This window comes from Aquila chrysaetos, chromosome 13 (genome assembly GCF_900496995.4).
Source record: "Aquila chrysaetos chrysaetos chromosome 13, bAquChr1.4, whole genome shotgun sequence".
NCBI classification, from domain to species: Eukaryota; Metazoa; Chordata; class Aves; order Accipitriformes; family Accipitridae; genus Aquila; species Aquila chrysaetos.
The window spans coordinates 4394337-4418131 of record NC_044016.1 but is presented as its reverse complement, the minus strand read 5'-3'; the positions used below and the strand labels follow the sequence as shown (position 1 = coordinate 4418131).

At 45.0% G+C, this 23795-nt stretch overlaps 1 protein-coding gene across 4 annotated transcripts in view; it reads right to left on the bottom strand.

Annotated features, from left to right (window-relative positions):
* Positions 1-23795, bottom strand: part of TOGARAM2 (TOG array regulator of axonemal microtubules 2) — a 53381-nt gene that overhangs the window by 9242 nt on the left and 20344 nt on the right. For 3 of the 4 annotated variants that reach the window (XM_030034911.1, XM_030034912.1, XM_030034914.1), the window contains 15 exons: positions 23341-23640; positions 22633-22868; positions 20875-21047; positions 19577-19623; positions 17526-17716; positions 16419-16578; positions 15048-15221; positions 12791-12932; positions 11021-11126; positions 8022-8257; positions 6638-6796; positions 5448-5565; positions 4372-4475; positions 2800-3004; positions 1391-1607 (listed from right to left, as the gene is read on the bottom strand). In XM_030034911.1, coding sequence (XP_029890771.1) covers positions 1391-1607; positions 2800-3004; positions 4372-4475; positions 5448-5565; positions 6638-6796; positions 8022-8257; positions 11021-11126; positions 12791-12932; positions 15048-15221; positions 16419-16578; positions 17526-17716; positions 19577-19623; positions 20875-21047; positions 22633-22868; positions 23341-23640 — 2568 coding nt within the window. The remainder of the gene's footprint in view (positions 1-1390; positions 1608-2799; positions 3005-4371; positions 4476-5447; positions 5566-6637; positions 6797-8021; positions 8258-11020; positions 11127-12790; positions 12933-15047; positions 15222-16418; positions 16579-17525; positions 17717-19576; positions 19624-20874; positions 21048-22632; positions 22869-23340; positions 23641-23795) is intronic. The other variant, XM_030034913.1, reaches the window with a different exon arrangement.

Sequence of the window (23795 nt, the reverse complement as noted above, 5' to 3'; positions counted from 1 at the left end):
TCCCATCCTTTTACTTCTGCTTTTCTGACTCCCTTATTTCTAGGTTATTGCCTCCAAATTAAGGCAAATTTAAACCTGTGGCAGGTGAGGGGAAACAGGGAGCTAACTTCAGGACAGTATCTCCATATGCTTTTAAGAAATACATACTACCTACATGCATACAATCCGTTTCTAGAGCAGATCACAAGGAAATTATTCCGAATACACTAACCAAAAAGTAGCTGTTAAAAGATGTTTTGATGAACTGTAGACACTGATGCAGACTTCTGTAGTATTACCCATGAAGGAACATGCCACTATATTTGCCAGTCCACAGCATGCAAACACAGGTTTTGGACAGCGATAAGGGATGGGCTGGAGATGCACTCTGCGGGGCAGGTGCTCCCAGCCGAAATGAGCCTGAGGATCCCTGAGAGCTTCAGCATGACCCTGGTAGGCAGCAGAACACATGCTGCACAACCTGCAGCAGGCCATAAGGTTCAGGACACAGGGCAGATCGGGACCTCACCCTCTCCCTACTGCAGGTACATATTTTACATCAACAGACATACTTGCAGCCCCATGCTCAAGCACCTAGAAAAGGGGACAATAATGGGCTCCTTACTCTTCTGGAAGAAGGGAGCCAAGGCAATTCTAACCCCACACACGTGAGACCTCCAGGCTGACTACAGAACAAGCATTTCATCCTTCATCTGATCTCCACTATGATCTTTCGTAACACAGTATCTTATTAAATTTAAGGTCTCAATCTTTAGATTCATAAGGACATTTTCATTGGGCTTTACATGGCTAAACTACTACCTAAAACTACAAAATGAGTAACTGAGTTCAAAGGTTTTCATATTGTAGTCAGCAAGGGACAGATGCATCTGCTCGGGAGAGCTGCCACTGCCAGAGTGTGGAACAAAGCCCAGCGAGAGCAAAGAGCCTCCACCATCCTTCCCACCATGTGTTTCAAGGAAAAGGCACATTCCTTTAATGTTGTTTTAGTGGATATAAACTTAACAGAATGCACATCTTAGAAATCCAATTCAATAAAAACAAAATGCATGCAGTTTCCCAGGAAGAAGAGGGAAAAACAGTCATGCCAGATGCTAGTCACTTCCCTCATCTCTTCTGGCAGGAACTTAAAATAATCCCTATAATGTCTTCTCTACTGAATTAATAATCAGACATAAGATCCAGGTGATAAGCAGCATCCATTCAGCTGCAGATCACAACATGATACAACAGATTGGGATAGAAAGAATGCAGGCAGGACTTCATAAATATCTTGCAGCAGCTGGATATTTCCACAGATGACACCAGCTATCAACAGACTTGGTGTTCACTTGACTCTGAGACATAGAAGCCACAGTTGAGGAAAGTCAGTGTTAGAGGTCAGCCTTACCTAGGTGAGCAATGGATGCTTCCAGCACTTCCACAGCTGCAGCATAAATCCCCGAGCGTTTTGAGTTCAGGTTGTCAGTGACTGCTGCTACCAGAGAGACCAGCACTGGGTGTAAGGCATATTTGAGTATGGGTGTCATCAAAGCCAGCACCTCCAGCGCCTGCTGGTTCACTTTCTTGTTGCAATCCTGAAGTCTCAGGACAAAAATATCAAAAATCTGTTAAGAAAACAAATGACATGAAAGCTGGATTAAAATGTCTTTGTTTCAAGAGGGGATGTAGAAACAAGTACCCAGCAATGTAAAAGATGAATGTAATTCTTTCTGTCAGGTCAGCACTTGCTAGCACGATTTCACTGTTTTCCTGTGGGCTACTCACCGTAGTGGTTGCACAACCTCACGCTGGTTGAAAAGATTTTCATATTTTATTAAGAGGTTTGGGTGGGGACAGGATAGTTCATATGCTGTTCTCTTTACCCACAAATCGTTAAATTAATCCCACATTAATAAGCAAAATAGTATCTTTGGTATAGAGGTATGAAAACAGGTATTTATGACGGCCATTTTTCCATAAAGTTGTCTCAAGTACTGAGAGTAGTTTTCATTTTGCCAAAACTGTGACTGGATGAGATCCAAGTTTTGTTTTATCTGTCTCAGAACCTGTGTCTGGAGGAGTGCAGGGCTCTGATAAACTCTTCAGGATCCAGACCATTTGTCTAGCTAACAGGTAGACTTCTGAAGTTTAATGTGCTGTGCAGTTCTCATTATAGCAGGTTCAGTCCCTTGACAGCCACATTATCAGGTGCCATTTTTGGGAAAAGAGGAAAAAAGCAGCTGCTGGGAAGAGAAGGAAGAGAAGATCTGTCTCTAGCCATTTTCCTCCTCTTTCCAAAGAGAAAAAAGGACCCCTGGGAAGTGTGAGAACAGTCTTTCCTAAGCAGGAAGGGGATGAGGATGAAAGTGAATAGGCAGAGTTGTGTCCATGCAAGGCAAGATAAAGTTTACAGGAGCATCCTTTAAAAAATATTTTATTGTTTTTTTAATCAACCCAGCCTGATACTTCTCTTCCCCATTCCAACACATTTTTCTTCTAAAGAATAATTGCTAAGCTTTCAGTGGCTAGATTTCCTTTATTTCAACCTAACTGGTAGTAGGAGACAGCAGAAGCTACAGCAGCAGTAAACTGTCATGATCTCATGAACAGCACCAATAGGCACCTGCCAGAGAAATACATCTGGACTGAAACTACTTGCCCTGAAGCCTGGAATTGAATTAAATTATTCTGGGTAAGAAGGGACCAGCCTGTCCCAAACAGCTAGTATGTAGTGCCAAGACACACTGAGTTAACTTTACTGGTACAGGTTTGGGAAGGGAGCTAATGGGAAAGGAGCAATAGAGATGTCCTGTGTACCTGGACAATGTTAGTAGAGATGAGCTGGGGGCTGCTTTTGCAGTGATCTAGGAGAAGCTCCACTCCCTCCATTCGTGTCTGAAACTCCGTGGCTGTCAGGAGCCTGTAAAGCTCCTTGAGCTGTTCAGTTTCTTCCACGGTCCGAAGTGATGTTCGATGGACTGTCTGACGGGGTAAGACGTGTACGTCAGAGCCAGACCTCAAGCTGGAAAATAAAAACAAGGCAAGACCTTTTAGCGATAACGTCTTCAGTCAGTTGTGAGGAAAACATCTCGAGGAGACTTCCTAATGACATGATTTCAGCTAGATCCTATCTGAAAAACAACTTGGATCTCATGACAATCATTACCAGAGACGATTTGCAAGTAACATTATTGCTAGTGCTTACTCAGGAAAACCAAGGCACCAAGGATGGGATTCATCTCACTTATCTTCAGGTGTCTTCCCAGGTACTCATCTAGCATCCCTTTGTGGGGAAAAATAGGCACTACTTCAAAGTTTAAATGTCTTTTGGCCATTTGAATGGGAGGTGTCTGTATTATAATGAAATTACTTACTCTGGAGAAATGTATCTACAACAGGTATGGGGATCTGGATAAATAGCTCAGATGCATCTAAACAGATGAATCCTACCCAGAGAAATTAAGGGGCATATCTGAAAGAATCCAGAGGCTCAGTAATAGAGATAAAAACAGAAGCCAGACATCCCACCACTACGCTCACATTATTGCTTCCCTAGGGACTAGATCCACAGCTTAACAAACCTGATGGGAAAAATTCTCTTGGATCAACCTCTCTCTGCCATGAGCATGGGGAGATCCTAACTATGCTAATAAGAAGTGTGGTCACCTTCCTGCCACTACTGAGCACAACAGAGCTAAATAAATCCACTCTGTTATCAGAGAACAGGTACAAGTAGCTCTCCCACTGGCATGGGGAGACAGCAAGGACCAAATTCCTATCTTGAATGCTGATTGCAGCACAGGGGAAAAGAACATGCTATCCATCAGCCAACAAGTAATGGATCTGAATGACATGAACAGCTACAGAAAAAGGCCATGTTGAGACATCTGTTGACCAGAACTGCTCAAGAATTGTCTTGCTGGTACTGTTTGAGGGACAGAAAGCCATGATTCAGTGAGGCCAAACCACATGTATCAAAAGTGCTATGGGGAATGGCATCATGGTTCTAGACTGGGACTTCTCATCAAACCACCCATCTAAAAAAGACACCACTCAGATAAGAATACCCTGATCGAAATTACTGGTCCAAAGTCAAACAGCAGAGACACGACCCTCTCACAGCCTCCACAACACTGTCCTTGCCACTGCACTGGATCTTCTGAGCTGCAACTGCTCGCTGTCTCTTCCTCTCTCTCAATTTTTCAAGAAAACCCTCCAGAGAACTTGTGTTCAGCCTAATGCAGAAGTAGACATTTTTTATCGTAGAAGATTTGTGGGGCAAGGAAACAATCTCTGGCACAGCCCATCTCCACCAGAAAGATTTTACTGAGGAAGAGACATGTAAAGCTTGTCATATGCTTTGTCAGATATTACAGAAGTGCTCAGTACCCTCCATCAGAAGGCAAGTTGTCCTGGGACATCTTCAAGCCACGGTTCCTAGACTTCCTGGTGTCCTTGACAGGTGGACATTCACATTTATGATCTTCTATCCCCTAGATATATATATATAAAAAAACATGAATCTATAGAAGATAAAATAGGAAATTACTTGTTTAAAACACAAGTTATAACCAAGATCACTGCTACCAAGAAAGGCTTAGGAAAACATTTCATAACTTAGAGAGGGAGACAGGCCAGAGATTCAGTGATGTTTACTATTTGTTTTCAATAACCCAAGGCAAGTTATAGGTGCTACTATAATGGGCAGCAGTAAAAAATCCTGAATTCATTATTCTTGACCACAAATGGGAATAATGCAAACTGGTAGGGAACAAGCTTTCTTAAAGGGAATAGCAGGAAACTTTTGGACTCTCTGGAGGTCCCATTGTGTTGGGAGTTGATTTGGTTCACACTCAACTCTCCCTATTCCTGCACAAAGGCACATTCCTTTCTAGAATGTAAATTAAGGGGGGGGGGGGGGGGTGATGACACAAAAAAACAAACAAAACAAACCAGGGATGAGTTTCCACTGGATGCTGAATTCACGAAGCTTCTTCCAGCTCCACAGTGCATGACAGCAGGGCAGTATTCCCAGAATATAGACAATATAAGTACTAATTATGGTTGCCTTGTGCATCTTTTGTATATTTGGAAATTTTCTTGGCACTACTACTTCCTTCATCTGTTGCAAAGACTCTATTATCTTCAGAAGCACTATTCTCACTTCATTGCTTTATTGGGGGGGGGGGTAGTGTTGAGGTTTCTTATGCTTGAAGGTAAAACCATTTTCTCCTACTTCCCTTTCCTGTTTGTGGCTGATATTCAAAATACAGCCACTTTATTTCTAACCAAACTAGTTCGTTCACTGCCTGCAGATAAACAGGCTGAGGATCAACAGTTCATTCCCAAGAGCAAAATGATTCAGTGGAAGAAGAATGAGATAAAGAAAGATTAGGTATGTTTAATCTCATACTAGCAATCTCAGTACTTGCATAAAGGAGACATTTCTCCTGCCAAGCACTTACTTTCTGCTTAAGTGTTGCCATAACATCTTCCAAGTCACGTGAGGGGACAGACTGTTTCAAATACCTATCAAATTTTCGATGACTCATCAATATATTCAGCATCTTCCGTCCATAACACCTAACACAGGAAGGAGAGAAATGAATACAGACTACTACTGTCTTTTCTCCCTTGTGAATAAACAAAGGAAGTGTTAATAGAATAAGCTGATATTTTAAACTTATAATGTGCAATACATTCATGAGAAGGTATTACCCATTCAGCAAAGAGAGATATTTACCTCCACTTGTTGTCACTACACAACGCTGCCAGCTGAACACGAGAGGCAAGAAGAGAACACAGGGCAACAGGAAAATACAATTTCACTCTGAAATTGTGGGTATGCTTCTGTGGGATCAAAGGATCCCATGGGACGAGCAAAGCATATCTCCTGCTTTGCTGTCATGGCTTATTTGCAGTGCCTTTCTGCTGTTGACAATAATTTACCTTTCTTTAACTGGCAGAGAAGCTAGGACAAATCGCCTCATGCTTACTATTTGTTTTCTATACTACATGTATGCACACGGGCAGCTAGCTGCTCATGTGTTCTTGGCATCTGTTAATGGGAATTTAAATTCATAATCAAAGTAAGGGGTTTTTTTGTTTGGTTGGTTGGTTTGGTTTTGCTACTGTGAAACTACAGCTGTCTTCAAGAGGAAATTTGGAGGTCGTTCAGCCACAGACAACAACATTACACAATGACTGGGAAGAAAAATTTGTGACTATCGTAGACAGCTATATCTGAAGAAGAGGTTTAGAAAGACTGAATACATTGGTTAAAGACAGCTGGAATTTTTCTAGGACAGTCTTAACCTTATCAGAAGTATATGCTTGGGATCTTTCAGTGATGAACAGTGGCCAACGCTTCAGCTTTGCATTAAGCACATAAGACCAAACAAAATTGTTTGACTGACTAATCTGAGCTCAGCTGATCTGAGTAAAGAATCATTCAAGTCACAGGAATTTGGCAATGGTCATTCTTGCTGGACAACCTCATGTTACCCAGTACTGTCATTTCCCGAGACAACATTATACACACTGTGAAGTAAATTTCTTAATATTTACTTTACCTTCCATTCTTTTGTGGTTTTATCATTAATAGCCAGACATCAAACAGTTTTCATATTTTAGGAGGTGAAAAGAAGATCATCACCTTGTGTCTGGATGACAGTCCTGTGCAAGCTTCACCACCGTGCGCACCAGTATCTCAGTACTGGCATGCGCGCCCGACAGGAGCTTCTCAGCTCCGATTCGCTCCATCGCAGTCAGTAGGTGTTTGGCCGCACACTTTCGCACCAGGACGTTGCGGTGCCTGGAAACAAGAGAACAAACACTGGGGCAGAGGGAAAATGAGGGCCAGAAGGACAGTCCTTGGTCACAGCATGCTCCCCGTCATTGCTGGGGGAAGGAGGCAAGTGTTCTTGCTGCAATTGTAGCCACCTGTAGAAGATTCTGTCCTCAGATAAACACAAAGTTGGCATTGTACAAAGAGACTACCTGCAAGGAAGAGGGAGGAATTTAATCTCCCTGGACTATCTGATACTCCATTTCTTTCCCGAAATTAACTCTGAGAAAGAGTGAAATGAAAGACAATTCATGCTGACTTGGCAGACGGCTTCCACTACACAGGTAGAGCTGCAGCAGGATTTAGGCTTATTCCACCCATTTATCTCCAAATCAGCAGACCCTTGAAAAAAAAACAAATGGAGGGAAAGACCCTGTGGGGCATGAAGCTGCAGAATATCCAGCAATGCAGCCAGTTTGTTCTTTGAGGCTTGGCAAGAGGTACATTTGAATGTTTTACCCTTTTCAAAAGCTGAGGAAAGGGTAGCAGTCATTTTAGCCAGGTTGTCCTTCCTAGAAGGTGCCTATTTGAAACTATCAGGCACAGCACTGATATTTTAAGGCAGCATTTGCTTCAGCTATCCCATGGGAGCCAGCCTGTGAAGGCGCCTGTAAAGTGACTCACCATCTCAATGCTAACATGCAGCTTCAATTTGAATAGAAAGTGGAACTCTAAGGACATGACAGTCAGACAGACTCCTCTCAGCAGGAGCTGTACCTGCTGAGCAGGCTGTGCCACACACGTGCTCCATGTCCCAGCAATTAGCCTCTTTATTTCTCAAGTTAATGGCATAATGATGATGCATGTTTTTTCCCAGCGCCTCTGTGGTTAGCATGAAATATCAAAGGGTGCTCACTGCTGGAATTGCCATTGTCCCTCTTCCCACAAAGCCAGAAGGCTGTATCACCACCCTTTACAGGGACTTTCACTTCCCCATCATTTACCACATCTAGGCAGTGTTGACAGACTGTGAGAACAAATAGGCTGCAGTAGGGCAGAGCCAGATCACAAGAGAAAGGGAGTGAGGTTGATCAGAGAATCTAATCACTGAGTTTACAGAAGATGCAGGAGAAAGACCCTTCCCTCCCATCATTCCCCTTCTGCCTCCCATCATTCCCCTTCTGCCTCCCATCCCTTCCCCCTACCCACACAATTTAAGGTGAAGGATATCACTAAGAGAAGAACAACGTACTGGACTCCAATAGCCATGAAAGCAGTCATTGCTCGTGCAGGAGTCACAGTCCCCACCATGATCCCCAGGGATCGATCGGCTGCTTTCTGAATGAACTCGCTGGAATCCCCCATCCTCTGGAGCAAGACCCGAGCAACCTCATCCACCTCGTGGTCCATGTGTTTTGTCACGGTCCTGAAGAGCTCTCCAAGAGTGCTGATTGCAAAGCGAGACACCTTTGAGCGGAGGTTGTTCACCTGGGGAAGTCATGAGGGGAAACGTAAGAATCACCTTGTAAAGAAAATCAGTTCCCCTAGACAAAAGTCCTAGGAAACAACAAGACTTCTTGCTGTGTCCAGGTGGAACATAAGAACACGGTAAGAGCAGAAGACTACAAGCACAAAAACACACTTACTCTGATACCAACTTCTTCTCTGGCCTCAGGCCCACTTATACAATACAATTTTAATGAGGCTGCAGGCTTAAAAAAATATTGTTTCACCTAGAACAAATTGTGCTACTTAGCCATAATGTACACTGCTTTGATTTTAGGCCCTTTTACTGAAAACAAACAAACAAACAAAAAAATTAAAGCAAGGGTTGTTTTTAAACTTGTATTGGCTTTGTGTGGCAAGGTTTTGGTAGCAGGGGGGTTACAGGGGTGGCTTCTGTAAGAAGCTGCTGGAAGCTTCCCCTGTGCTCGAGAGAGCCAATACCAGCCGGCTCTAAGACGGACCTGCCGCCGGCCAAGGCCAAGCCAATCAGCGATAGTGGTAACGCCTCTGTGATAACATTTTTAAGAAGGGAAAAAAAGTTGGGACAGTGGGAAAACGGCAGCCGGAGAGAGGAGTGAGAACATGTAAGAGAAACAACCCTGCAGACACCAAGGTCAGTGAAGAAGGAGGGGGAGGAGATGCTCCAGGCGCCGGAGCAGAGATTCCCCTGCAGCCCATGGGGAAGACCATGGTGAGGCAGGCTGTCCCCCTGCAGCCCAGGGAGGTCCACAGTGGAGCAGATCTCCACCTGCAGCCCGGGGAGGACCCCACGCCAGAGCAGGTGGGTTCCCGAAGGAGGCTGTGACCCCGTGGGAACCCCACGCTGGAGCAGTGTGCTCCTGAAGGACTGCACGCCGTGGAAAGGACCCATGCTGGAGCAGGGGAAGAGTGTGATGAGTCCTCCCCCTGAGGAGGATGAAGGGGCAGAAAATAATGTGTGACGAACTGACTGTAAACCCCATCCCCATCCCCCTGTGCCGCTGGGGGGGGGTGGTAGAGAATCTGGGAGTGAAGTTGTGCCCGGGAAGAAGGGAGGGGTGGAGGGAAGGTGTTCTGAGATTTGGTTTTATTTCTCATTACCCTACTCTGGTTGATTTGTAGTAAATTGAGTTAATTTTCCCCAAGCTGAGTCTGTTTTGCCCGTTGACAGTAATTGGTGAGTGATCTCTCCTGTCCTTATCTCGACCCACAAGCTCTTTGTTATATTTTCTCTCCTCTGTCCAGCTGAGGAGGGGGAGCGATAGAATGGCTTTGGTGGGCACCTGGCATCCAGCCAGGGTCAACCCACCACAAAACTATAAAGGCGCAATTCATAAAGACAAGATAGAGGAAAAGTAATAGTTTCCTCCTATCAAAAATTGCAGCACTGGCAGTTTGAGCACTCAGCCAGGAAACAGAAAATATGGGCTCAAGTCTACAGACTAATTCACAGCAGGGACTTGAGTCCTTCTGCAGCTCCATCTACTCAGGAGAACCCTAGTGGCTGGACTTAAGGCACTTAAGGATCCTGGAAATCACATGTAATTACAGCTGCAATCACTGGGGTTTTACAGCATTCAGTGCTGCTCTGGAGTGATCCCTGCTTCCAAAAGGCTCTCCCCACAAGGGTAAGGAAGAAGCATCTCAGAGTCATGTGCTTCATTTGAAAGATACTTTGAAGGACAGACCAGTGATTCTTTCTGCCAACTTAGTTGTGCCTGTTAATAAAAACGAACCATGTAAATGCTAGAAGTGCTTGTGAAAGCAAAATCTGGGACTGGAATGAAATGAAAGCTGAAAGATGTCTCTGCACATGAACGTGTAGAACAGAGAGGAAGAAATTTCCTCAGAAATACAAAAGTGATATAAGAATCAGATGAGCTAAGCTGAAAGGCCTTCTTCTCCTAACCCCGATACCAGAGTGGGAGAATCCAAGTCCTGCATACCTAAACAGAAAGGTTTGAAGAGTCCAACAACCCAAGGGGCATTCAAGCCTCCAACATCATTAAATATTAGATAGGAGGACGGATTTGCATGGAAATGAGCTAAGTCTTACTGTCTTCTGCAAGCAAAGGAAAATTCAATATATTTGGCAATCATGTAATAAGAGTACAAGGCAGCTGGTTCAGGCCAGAGACAAGTGCCAAGTCAGAAATATAGCCACAGATGTTAAGGAGCTGAGGTTGAGACCTCTCTGTTAACTGAGAGATGAGATAGTGAAGCTGTGGGCAACTGTCCTGCAAACCCCACAGCCAGGCCACTCAAGCACCCAGTGGTTGCAGTGCAAAATTCCATTGGTGCACAGAGGCAACAGATCAATGGGCAAATTACCAAAAAGCACACAGGAAGAAGGAGAAGCCATCAGCAGGAAACACTGGAAAATAAAAACCTGCAGTCAATCCCTCAGGATGCTGAGGAGGAGGAGGAAGTGGGAGAAAGCTGGGAGGCAAAAGCTACAGTGTTTAATTACAGCTTGGGCAGAGATTTGGGCTGTGGCAAATCACCTGATTAGTGTCTCAGTTTCTGCATTTGTATATTGCATTATAATGACACCTAGCTCAAAGAGGAGAGATGCCCTACATACCAGTAAATATAGCTATATGTACAGACAGATCATATAGATAGGTGATGTAGCTATTAGAAAAATGAGGTCTAAAAATAGTAATGAAGGCAGACACTGAGCACACATGTAAATGAATAAGCCCATATCTACTTTACGCCCCATGTACAAGGTACGTGGGACACAATTAAACATAATGTTCTTACCTCCTTGGTAACTGCCAAGGAAACATCATGAAGTCTACAGAGAAGGACTTCTGAGTGGCAGATAGCCAGGCGTCTGACACTGAAGAGTCCCTTCGCCTTCTGCTCCCTGAAAGGCAATTACCAAAAAGATTGATTTTTCTCACCACCCAAGAACTAGGTAGCACCCTCTGAAATTACCAGGGAGTCGGCTCAAACAAACAAAGGCAGGTGCTTCTCATACAGGACTTACTTAAATCATGGAACTCGTTGCCACAGGATGCTGTGGCAGCCAAAAGCATACATAAATCCAAAAGGCAAATAGATGGTTTCAGAGGGGATGGGTTAATTTGTGGCCATTAAACAAGACAGCCTTTCTGAAATCCCTGGCACACAAAGTCCCTATGTCATTGCTTCCTAGAAGCTGGGACACTGTGCTATGTTTCTGTTTCTTGCACCCTCCCTGTGCCCTGTCTCTGAGATACAGTCCTGCCTGGCTGTTACTGGGCATTTTCCCTCTTTGCCATCCCCAGAGGGCAGTTCAGGAGTGAGAGTCTGCACTGCCACTCCATAGCTGAGTTTGCACTCTGCAATCTAGTCACCGTGTCCACCACCACCCCACCCCACCCCCCCCCCACCAAAAAAAGCAGTATGTCCTAAAAGATTCCACACCTGGGCAAGAACAGCCAAAATGCTGAATTTTCCAGAAAAACACTACTTAAAATAACACCCACAACAGCAACATGTTATTTAAAAGTAGTAAAAACACATCTCTCTCAGCACTTTCTTTGTGAAGGACCTGAGCTACATGAAGGCCCGTGACGCATCATGGGTTCACCAGGGCTGCAGGGCATGACTAGGGACCCATCCCCACTGGGGTCCCTGAATGTAACCCTGACCCCACACACCTGCAGCAGCTTTCTGCACCTCACAGGGCACCAGACAGGAACAGGGAAGAGAAAGGGGAGAGGTGCAAAACAGAGCAATCGCACAAGGAGATGCATCATGGGAGATTTTTCATGGTTATCCCAGTATGAACAGTGAGTGTATGCTGACCCAGAAATCAAAAAGACAACCAATATCACCTGAAATTTGTAGTGTCCTCCTATCTGCGTCTAATTTCAGGACACACTGTGATTATCGACAAAACATCTTAGGCCCATATTAAGCAGCAAAGAGGAAAAAGTTTAATTCTAAAAGTGCAAGATTCCTAAAGGTTTTTTTTTTTTTTTTTTCTTTTTCCTTATCTTTTGCCATGAGCCCTTCAGGAGAAATGACAGGCTGAGCAACTCTGCACCATGTCTCAGTCCGTTTCTCAGAAATAGGAACTCCCCATAGGCACTCCTGGGACTTAGGTGCAGTAGGTCACAGGGAGGCCCTGTCTCCTGCTGCCAGCAGTGGGAGCAGAGATAAATCCTTACTCAGTCCCACCTGGGCCAGTGACCTGAGGCCCCCAATCTCTAAACTCAAGACAGCTTCCGTCATGCTTCTGGCTTCAGCCAGCAAATCATCTTGTTCCACAACTTACTTTCTTCCCTGAAGATTTTGTTTGCAGCTACATGGACCAGAAGACAAAGCTAAGAAACAGCATGGACCTGCTGCGGCTGTAGCACTGCTACAGACCAAGGCAAATAAAAGGCTGCTCTCACATCTTTATACTGTGACTGCTTTGGAGTGGTTTCACTAGTTCCCTTTGGACATCTGGGCTGTCTGGGCCCAGAAGCACTAGAAATAATTGCTTCTAACTGAGCTTTACACTGAGAGGGAGAAAGACTGAACAGGGGGCTTTCTTACCAGTCATCACTGCTGAGCCATGTGAGCGTATCGAGCAGCCCCTGCTGTGGGTGAGGGAAGGGTCTGGCTTCCTGGGCGATCCTACCCTCTGGCTCCTCTTCCCCCTCCAGGAAGTCCAGAGCAATGGCTGGCAGCGAGTTCGCTGTAAGGAGAGGGTCAGGCACCAGCATCGCATATCCCATGGCAAGGCACCCCGCCACCAAGCAGACTGCAACTTAATCTCCCAGCCAAGGTTATGTATGGGTGCAAACTGGCATTGGTTCAGACTTCCCCGCTATCTGGCTCATTGCTTTCCCCAGCACCCAACCATCTCCGAGTCACCCCCAGCTGGGCACCAGCTCCTTGTGTAAACCTGAAAATTGCACACACAGAGCCAGCTCCCAAGTCGCTATAAGTACCACAGCCAGCTTGCAGTTTCATAGTGCCACAGAGCTCACACTCACTGGGACCAGTGCCACCCAGTGAGACTTGCTACCCCAGGAGTAAGCTCCTGAGATATGCACATAACTCCCTGTATCACCTCCCTGTTACCTGGAGCACTGGGGACAGAGGCACCCTGTAACTTTGAGGAAACATCTCCAGCTGCCCCCAGTGAGCACCAAGCCTGAACAACTGAGTCCCGCTGGGCTCGGGTGAATCCCCAAGGAGCAACCACCAGGGAACAGTGATACCTGACCCTATAAATCTGACAGCACCTCTGTTTCCATTTACTTCAAATATTCTAGACAGCAGGCAGCTGAGTGCACACACATTTTAGCATACTATTGGGAAAGTAGTAGTTTATGGATTTTGCTATTTTCCAAGCGTTATGAATATTTACTATTTCAGAGGTACCCACTGGCTGTATTTTGAAGATGCTGAGGTGAAATTTATTTGTCATCAAATGTACTTGTTTGCAAACTGTGCAATGCCTAAGCTTTCTCTTGTGGAAAAAAGCAATTTCTAGTGTAGATAGTTGTGACAAAAAAGCCTTCCAAATGTGAACGGAGAATAAAAATATGTAAATATAGATGCAAATTGTTGGCAAACGCACTCTCTTGATGATAAATATACAAGGTATAAAAAAATTCAGATGACAAATGCATTTGTTATGAAACCTATTTGTCATCAAAAGTACTGTGGGTCAAAAATTTCATGTCTTGCACTCAAAAGCTCATTTTCTAAAGTGTAGATGAAAACATCTGAGCTGTCTAAAAGTATTGAGAATAAATATTGCACAGAATCTAGATGAACTGCTATGGACTCTGTAGGGGTTTTATGCTGCCTCACGTGTTCTACAAAGTACAGAGGACAGAGGAACTGTAAAATCAAAAAATATTCAGATGGGGACTAATGTGGATGTCACCAATATCACTGTCACTGACATCAGTGATGTCACTGCATGAGTATGTAGATATACACATCTATATTCAATATGAATGGAGAGCCATGTCAGGCTAGTCCTGGTCAATTTTGAAAATCAGAGTAGCATCACTAGAAAAGAGCATTCAAAGTCATTCCTAGCTCCCTTTTTCTTAACTCACACTACTCAGGATCATAACACCAGGTAGGCTACCCACAAAGGAGAGATGAGAATCACAATGGACTTGCTATCTGCTGTAGATTTATTGCAGGTAGCAAGCAGCCTGGGAGCACCAGGCAGCCTCTCCTGTATGTCATCTGCTACACACAGCCACTGTGTTTGGGTGGGGTGACAGAAGAGGCACTGCTTGTTCCCAGCTTGCATTGCAGGCGGTGGAATGAGAGAGGCTAGAAACCATTAAGCACTTTTAGGTGCAATAGCATGATTGTACCAAGTCACTAATTTCCATGCAGAGACAACCCTTGCTGCGATAGCAGAAAAGCTGGCTGGAGAGCCAGACAGCAGCACAGGCAGAGGGCCAAGATGGTGAGTGGCTAATTGATCATGGTGGTACGCATATGTGTACAGTGAGCACACCCTGCCAGACTTCACCGGAGCTCAGCCCTGCACTTACAGCTGCCTCCCAGCACCAGTGTTATATTTTGGACTATCGGTATGGGCAAAAGCTAGAGCTTAAGGCTTTACCACTACTTTATTCAGCTAAGCTTTCCAGTGGATCTGTAAGCACTAAGTGCTCCAGTATCACCAAGCTGGAGTGGATCCAAAGCAAGTTTGCTCTCAATCCTCAGGAGACGCTTTGGACCCAAGATCCTACCTGTGGTTGAGGAATGAGGCAGTTTGTGCTCCTTGTGCAAGGAAAGAGCTGATGTGGGGGCTTCAGCGGAGCGGGCTTACCTGAGGAGTTGCGTGGGAAGCTGCCATGCTCACTGATGACAGGGATGCTGGGCAGTGAGGGCCTGTTGACCCGCTTCCTCAAGGCAGTACCAGCGCGCGCTCTGCGTGCATTGCTCATGCGGGGGGAAATGAAATCTGTCCCATTGACAGGCGGTCGGCCAAAGCCTGCAGAGGCTGAAAAGGACCTTGTAAGTGAAGAGTGCTGGACAGGGTGGCTATGGGCTTAGAAAGGGCTAGAAAACTTGCTGGAGCTGGGTAGCATTCCTTTGTTGTCCCAGACAACTCCAAGCATAAGTAAGAGTTGCATTCTAATGTGGGACAGTAATCACAGAATCATAAAACAGTTTGGGTTGGAAGGGACCTTAAAGGTCATCTCGTCCAACCCCCCTGCAATGAGCAGGGACTTCTTCAACTAGAGCAGGTTGCTCAGAGCCCCGTCCAGCCTGACCTTGAACACTTCCAATGATGGGGCATTGACAACTTCTCTGGGCAACCTGTTGCAGTGTTTCACCATCCTCATTGTAAAAAATGTCTTCCTTATATCTAACCTAAATCTACCCTCTTTTAGTTTAAAACTGAATGCAGTGATGCTTTCCCTAAGAATGAGGAAAACTCAGTACTGCTTGTCTTTTGTTTTCCTGTTTCAGAGGCTGGATAGAGAAGTTACATTTCTGGGGCTCCCACCTCAGCACTCCTCACCAGTACTTCACAAAATAATAGCAAGAAAAAGAGCAGATAACCTTGTCATTGCCCTTCGGCTGAGTGCTGACTTTTAAGTTCCCTGCCACTGCACTCGTGGTAGCGCATGCAGCAGTACAATCAGAGCCCGTCAGCTGCAATTAAGTCAGTAACGCTGCTTGCTCATGTGGGTAAAATATAAGCACTGGCTAAGGGCTCCAGCACGGCTCTGCAATGCAAGCTCCTCAGCAAGGAGTGGTATGAGCAGGATAATCTGTCCTATCACATGAACAAGATCTTTTGTGTTTTAATTAGAAATGGTTTAATTTTGTTTCTTCCAAGTTGCACCTTGGTTGATAAGCATTCTTTTGGACTCATCCATTCACTTTTCCTGGAGGCTACTCTCAATTAGAGAGTCTGAAGCCCCAATGTAGTTTGCAAGACAAAATTATCTAGTCTGAAAGACTTTATAGAAGGGAGGAAGGTGATATTCTGTGACTGACTCAGTGTGGGCCACAGGCAAGACACTTCATACCTCTGTATTTTCCTTTGGAAAATGGAAATAAATTCTCTTCTAATTTCCACTTAGATGCAAGTGTAACAGCCTTCCAGTCTGATTTCATAGACACTTGCACCACTGTGCAAATAGCAAGCAAGTGAACAAAAAGGCCCACAACTATAGCAACCACTTACTTTCTTCGGCTGCATCCCCAGGGTCAACACTCTGTGCAGGGAGTTGCAAGGACTTTTCCTTTTCTCTCTCTTTCTCCTTCTCTCTACGCAATAGCTCCAGCTGTCTCATTCGCTTCTGGTGTATTTTCTTCTGAGCTGACTTGGACAAGGTAACATGAATCTAGTTGCAAAGGAAATACATCATGGAGCATAGAGAGAGATACACAAAGCATATACAACACCTCATCAGGAGCACAGTGGTAGAGTGTCATAGTCTTTAATGCAGCTCCATATACATCCCAATAGTTTCAGAAGAACTCCTCCTTTCCTCACTGTGGCATACAATTACACCCAGTGATGTATAACACTTTACTACTGTAACTTTCCACTGGTCAAAGATACTGTTTCTCAATCTATGTCAGGAAGCCCTGCTTGAACTAAGAGAGTCATGAGTGCTCCAAGATGTATGAAGAGCTCACATGACCAGTGAACAGGCAGTTCCGTTCCCTCAGGCCAGGGTGGGGGAGTAAAAACCATCTGCAATAACAAGCAATGAGAGGTAATTTGCTGTTTCTTAACACTCATGGCCAGTAATTGCAGCTGCTTCTCACTTCCTTGCTTCTGAAGGACTCAGCTGCTCTCTGAGAGCACAAGTCCAAAAAACGAGTCATGTGAAAACAAGTTGGAGAAACATTGGTCTTAATGAATAGAAAAATTGAGAATGAGAGGGCTGTGAGATACAGCAAGAAAGGTAACCAAGGAAAATTAAGCTCTCCCATTTTATTTTGCAGCCTTGCTTACACTCAACATTATAATCTTTGCTTCTGTGCTTCCAAGCATGCACTTTGCACATGTTCACTGATGTGTAACTTGCTCTGCCATTCAGATCTGCTCTAAATTGGCGTTCGTACATAAAGAATGCTTCTTGCATAACCTTAGCACCATCTCCCAACCAGTGACTTCTGCATCAGTGAAAATACTCAAGCAATTGCTCTGCAGCTTTCAAATGTATTCCCAAGAGAATTCACTCCCCAAGGGAGGAAGGTTATGATTTTCGGTGACATTTTGTGCTAAGCACTGAACAGTCACTGAAAAGGAAGCCTGCTCACCCCTGTCCTTAGCCCTTACCCTTCCATTGCTGTCCTTCAAGTCATCGTCACTCAGAAGGGGAGAGCTCATGAGATGATCCATCTTCTCGGCCTGGCTGAGTGGGAGGCCAGTTAACGGGGGCACGGGTTCACATAAATGTCTGGGAGACTTCATGCCACCAACAGGTTGATGCTGGAGAACAGGCAAGACGGGTTCCAGAGTCTGGAGCTCTAATAAGACATGGATATAGCTTGTGTATGAGAAGAGCGAGGTACATATGACCTCTCCAAACAGATGGAGTACTACCATATTGCACTGGCAGCAGAAATGACATTACTCTGTTGGCCATCAGACTCAAACCTACTGCATGATAAAGGCCTCAGCCCTTGGCTTCTGGTGAACAGCTGTGTTTGATAGAGAAGAGCAGAGAGATGGAGATTTCTCTTGCCAAAAAGGTTCTTATCTGTTCCTATCCATTCTGATTTTAGTAAACAACCTCTTCTTCCTAGTTACTAAAAGAACTCCTGCTTTTTAATAGCTATATGCCTTTGTAGAGGTAAGAATCAACATTTCCTCCTCTTTGCTGGAATATTTTAGAGGGCATTTAGAGAAAAGCTTAGGATTGCTAGAGTGTTACCAAAACCAGAATTGTGTTCTTGAAGTTAGAGAATTCATTCTCCCCAAGGAGTTTCATTCTAAACTGTAGCAGATCAGCCCACTTTCTGGGCAGCCTGACTAAAGGCTGATTTTCTTAATGGGAACAGCACAGTGCAGCTCATTCTGAAATACTCTCCAACAGAGCTGTTAAAACTCAGAGAACTAATCATTCCTTACATGGCTTCACAGATGATAAAATCATGTGATAGCCAAGCAGTAAAAAAGGAATAACTTTCTTAAATCAGGATTTTTTTCCCTGCAGAATGGTCAAATCAATAATAAAAGAGAGAGATGGTTTAACAATATAGCTCATTTCTAGTCCAGAATGTATCCAGCAAAAATGTCACCTTACTTACTCAGCAGTACTTCTCCCTAGTTGCATTCAGCATACTAGCTGCATACCAGTAATAAAGGAACCATTCCTATGGGGCATGCCCGTTATTTGGCAGAACTAACACTGAGCTAAGGGACCAGTGGATCTTATGCCTTTCCCTGCACCAGCAAAATTATTTGTTAAATTCTCATCTCTCCTATCACTACAAACCCACAGATGGCAATGGGACAGCAACGGTGTCATTGAGGTTTTCAACTTAGAAGTATTGGCTGACACAGATGCACCAGACGCCACATTTTGTCTCACAGAACTCTTATTACTAGTAATAACGCAAGGTGGGGAGGGGGGAGAAGCCAGTAGGCATCTCCTACCCCAGCCTCAGTTTGCAATACTGACATATGCAGATAGAGTAGGGGTAGAGATTTCTAATCATAAAGCTAGCATATGTGGTTTGAAGTAAATGAGTTTCACAGAGGAAACTTCAGTTCATTACTCAGCATTTAATTTAGGCTTGTGCTTTAAGAGGGTGGAAAGCTCAGATCCTGCATAGGCTGGATCCTTTTTTAAGTCTCTTTCTCTGTAAATGGAAAATTCACAAGGACTTCCTATCACAGAAGGTTTCAATATTTCTCCCAGTGCAAAAATAAGCAAAGTTGATGAATCTACTTCAGATCTGAAAGGGTTTGGTTCAGAAACGGCACCAATGGAAGGTTTTCTCCTTCAAGTGTAGGAGGAAGGAGTGGGAACATTTCTCATTTCATGTGAAATGCCTCATTTTTCTCTAATCCTCATGACATTAGAGAGTGTGCAGGGGGATAAAAGGTATGAGCATGAGGTAGAGGAACGTTTTCTTTTCCTACTGTGCATTTCCAGGGCCCCAAGGTACCCCTCCAGCTCCTGTCATTCATAACTCCATGCTGGAGTCACTTTCACTGGATCACCAGAGCACATTTCCCAGTGACTGGGTTCTGGGAGAGCTGTCTGAGCACATCAAGGAATTAAAAAAAGTTACAGGATGGTTTTCAACAAAACTTTCACAATGCCACCCATGGATCAGGATTCCTATTGTCATTTTAGGACAGCCATGCCTTGTACCTACCTAGAGTTTCAAGGGTCTTCTCTTCACTGCTGCTGCCTGATCTTGGCCTTAAGAGAATTGAGGATAAAAGAATATATGAAGAGATAGAAAGAGAAAGGGGGCATAACATTAAAGGAGGCAAACTTTCTTAGCATGGTCGTTCCGATGAAGGAGCAAATGCAAGCCATAAAACCAACAATATGCAAAGTTGATTAATTGCCATTAAACTTTCAGTTGCTGGAGTCACACAGAGCTCATCAAGCTCCACCTGAAACACAGGAGTCATTCTTCAATTTGGGCCTTAAATATCCAATTTTGCTGTCTCTGCTTTTGGAGATAAGTGGCTCACTGTTACATACATCCTTTCTGAATCAGCAAGAGATGTTAAGCCAGTCATAAGTCTGTATTGTGGGCAGCTACCTTTATACTGCTGCAGAAGCCTAACTTTGCCTGGTCATGACTTCAACTGATGACAGTATCTTGGTTACACATGGTAATACCACTGCTATCTCCTGAGAATAATATTACACCTCCCTGCTCTTTCAAGAAGAAAAAGGTTTTTTCCAACTCACCTGGTAGGTAAGTATATTCAGATTGCGCTTTAAAAGCCATGCTGAAGCTTTTAAATTGGAGCTATATTTCTATGACTCCTTATTTATTGTTATAACTAGGATAAGGTTGACAGCTAGATTTCCCCGTGCATATCCAAGCAAATATCTTTCCATCAGTTACAGCCCTGTAACTGTTCTCTAGCAACTTGCCCCCTTTGATCTTAAAACCATATGTAAATATTAAACATCTATAGGATTATACATCTATAAACTGAGATTTATCTGGGCTCTCATTTCACAGTGAAGGCCCAGACACGACACAGAGAAGTTACGACTGACATTTACAGAAGCAGCATCTGAATTTGCAGACAGCTATACAGTAGCCAATATTTGCCCTAACATATTCTTGCAGGTACAGAAATTGGCAGTCAAAGATCACACACAAAACCAGATACTGTATTCAGATCCATGCAATACAGTTCCCAAATGGCACCACAAAGATTACAGAATGAATCAGTATCAGAGTCCAGCAGAGGACCCGCTTTTAAGGTCCTCTTAAGTCCTGCTTCCTCCACAAACACCCCCACCCCTGCCCTGAGAGTGTATGATGTTGGTTTTGACATTGTGCTGGATCATCATAGATAAGAAAAATTGTGAATGCACAGAAGTTTGCGTAAACATATTGGAAAGCTGACTGTGAAAAATAACCTCAAGAGACGAGAAGTGTGAGGTGAATTGCATGTTAGAGAGGCAGTCACCTTGGCTTACCTCATCTCCAGACCCTCTTGGAAAACCAGGTCCTGAGAGCTTGGGAGAGGCACTGCAGCGCTGCCAGGAGCCCCTTCAGATGTTCTTGCTGATTTGGGGATAGGGGGAATCAAATCCACTCTCAGTGACTTCTTCCCATCTCCACCACTGCAATGGAAGGGCAGCAGGGAAGCCTGGAAATAGTAGAACACAGTGCTCAGCTTGAGCATCCGGCCTTCCCCCTTTGATGTCACAAAAAGTTTAGCCATGCTCTTAGCTAGGACTTGGCAGGAGAAGAAAAGTAAAACTGTTGGAGCAGCTTGGCCTAGGATGGGCAATGGGAAGAGAAGTGGTGAGGGAGAGACTATGTCTCACACTGTTGCCAGGTCTCTCCCTTCTCTCACCTCTCTGGCAGTGGCTGCATTCCCACCTGACGTCCGTCTGCTTGGCATAAGGATGTTCTGGGGTGCCATTGCCTCTATTAGCCTTTCTGATGGTATGGGAATGGGTTTAGATCACTATCCTCTCGCTGTCCCTAAAGCGCCTACCAGCCATTGCTGAACTCCAGCCAAGTCCCCACAAAGTCATTTTGCACGCTGTCAAAACTTGCCTTTTTCAAGCCCATAATTTTTTCTGCTTATGCCCTTCCTACAGTCCCCAACCAGCCTTTCGGCCCAGATGCTAACGTGCTCTCAGGATGCTTGGTTCTCTCCAGCTCCGACACAATCCATCATGTCAAGCTCACTGTCATTTATGAAGTTCAGCAGAGCTCCCTACCCTGCTGCTCTGTGTAGGGTCTCCCTGCCTGCTGAAATTACTTCAGGGTCCCCATGCCATGGCTAGGAAGGGGGGTGGAGGGAGCAGGGGCAGACACATACCCTTCCTTAGTATCCCATCATTCTTGTTACAGCTAAAGAGCCAAATCAGGACCTGTTCAAACTCCAGTGAAACCAACAGAGTTAATGTCAGGGATACATTTGGCCCTGTATGTGCAGGGCTGAAATAAAGTACGCTAGCCTTTTATTAGGTATCCTGTTTACAAAAGCTGTTATTCATCTGCCTTCTCCTCCCCACCATGGCAAAACCAAAACAACTGCAGCTTCTGTCCCTCCTGCAAAGGCAATTGAGTAGATGGGGTCTGGACTCCATTCCCCATGGCCAGAATTGCCAGTTCCCATAACTTACCCCTGGGCAGACCCATGGGAGAGGATGAAGCTGCACAGAAGCCGCTGAACTCCAGAAATATTATTCGCGATAACCGTGCAGAAGGACATAGCTGTACAACTCAAAAGCTGAGGCAACCTAAACTTTAGTTTGGAGGACTGCCTGCTCCAGCAAACATCTTTTTCCATCTAAAACAGACAGAGCTGATATAAAAAGCCACCAAGACACTGGTGGGTCTGCAACAGTAACTGCAATGTGCAGATGGTTCACAGATACGTGTATTTCACTAACTGTAGAAGGATATGCTTGACCGGATTAGACACGTTTAGTTGCTCCAACTGGTTGCTGGTGTTTTTTCAATCATAAAACACAACAGGAGCCATTAGAGAGCACAGAAACTATTTAAAGACCTCTTCTCCTACTGGTATATGTTGAGGACATGAAGTCTGCAGTACACGTGTTGCAAAGGCAGCCTGAAGCACGATGTCCAGCTGAACCCTTCCTTGGCTCAGCTGCTTCCCTGGGCTCACACCACAGGGGAAGAAGATCTCAGAGCTCTGCCTACAGGAAATAAACTGAAGATCCACCACATGTGATATGGCTTGGTTTCCTTACTTTATATCCTTTTCCCTCTGACATCAGCTCCTTGTTATTCTCATCACTGTCATCACAGCCTGTGTCGTTTTCCCCATGCTCCTGCTCTCCGTTGCTCATCCTGCTGGGCTCTGAGAAAGGAAGGCTGTTCTGGATGGGAGACATGGGCTTGGAGGTTACCAGGAGCCTCTGGGAAGCTGACCTAGAAACTACTGGATTCAGGGTAACCCCCTTAGGGTCACTGCAGTCAGTCAGGCCTGCAAAGCAGAGACACAAAGCGTAATAGAAGCAGCACTACAAACCTAAAGCACCTGAAGCTAGATATTTCATTGGACAGATTTCTTGGAAACTTCTAAATAACTGCACAGGGAAACATGCTCATGCTGGCAGCCACTTGAAGCAGGCCAGTGGACAATACTTTCCTACTTCCACAGAGCCACCAGAGGAACACCCTGATCCTTCGGGCTCCTGTAAGGCAACAGGGAGCCCATGGACCTGTGCTTACACAGAAAACATCTCCTGCACGTACACCCTTCTGCTCCTCTCCCTGCCCCACAGTTGTACACCCTTACAGCAACAGGAGGGCTACGCAGGGGACCGAGAGCAGGGCAGGTTATTGCAGGAGGGCACGTGCAGGGGAGAAATGTTCACTGGGAATGTGCGCTAGCTCTGTAGGCTGGGGAAAGACCCTTCTTCCCCCACAAGAGAGCATACAGGCTCCCACCTTACCTCTCTGTGAGGCTAACAGGTCCTCAGACATCATCCTCGTCTTCAGCTTGTCCTTTATCTGAATGGTTTCCAGGGCAGCACTGCTCACATCCCTCTCTCGGGGTTGCTGGGTCAAGGCTTGGTGAGAAAGGTGGGAGAGAGAACCTCCAGCCCCAGCGCTGAGGTCGTGCACACTAGCCTTGCTGAACCAGCCAGCCAGAGGAGAGATGGCCCTTGGGTGCAGAGATTTCCCAACTCCATCCCCATCCCATAAACTAGGCTGCTTCTTCATCTGGGTTGTTAATATGGACTGAAAAGAAGCTGTAGATCAGGTAAAAGGGAACAAGTGAGTTAGTTGACCTCACATATTTACAATCAACCCATCTAATGAGTGAGACATTCAACTTTTTTTAATCATTCAGAAGATCAGTTTTGTTTTATTTTTCATAAAACTAGCATCAGTTTAATTCTTCTGA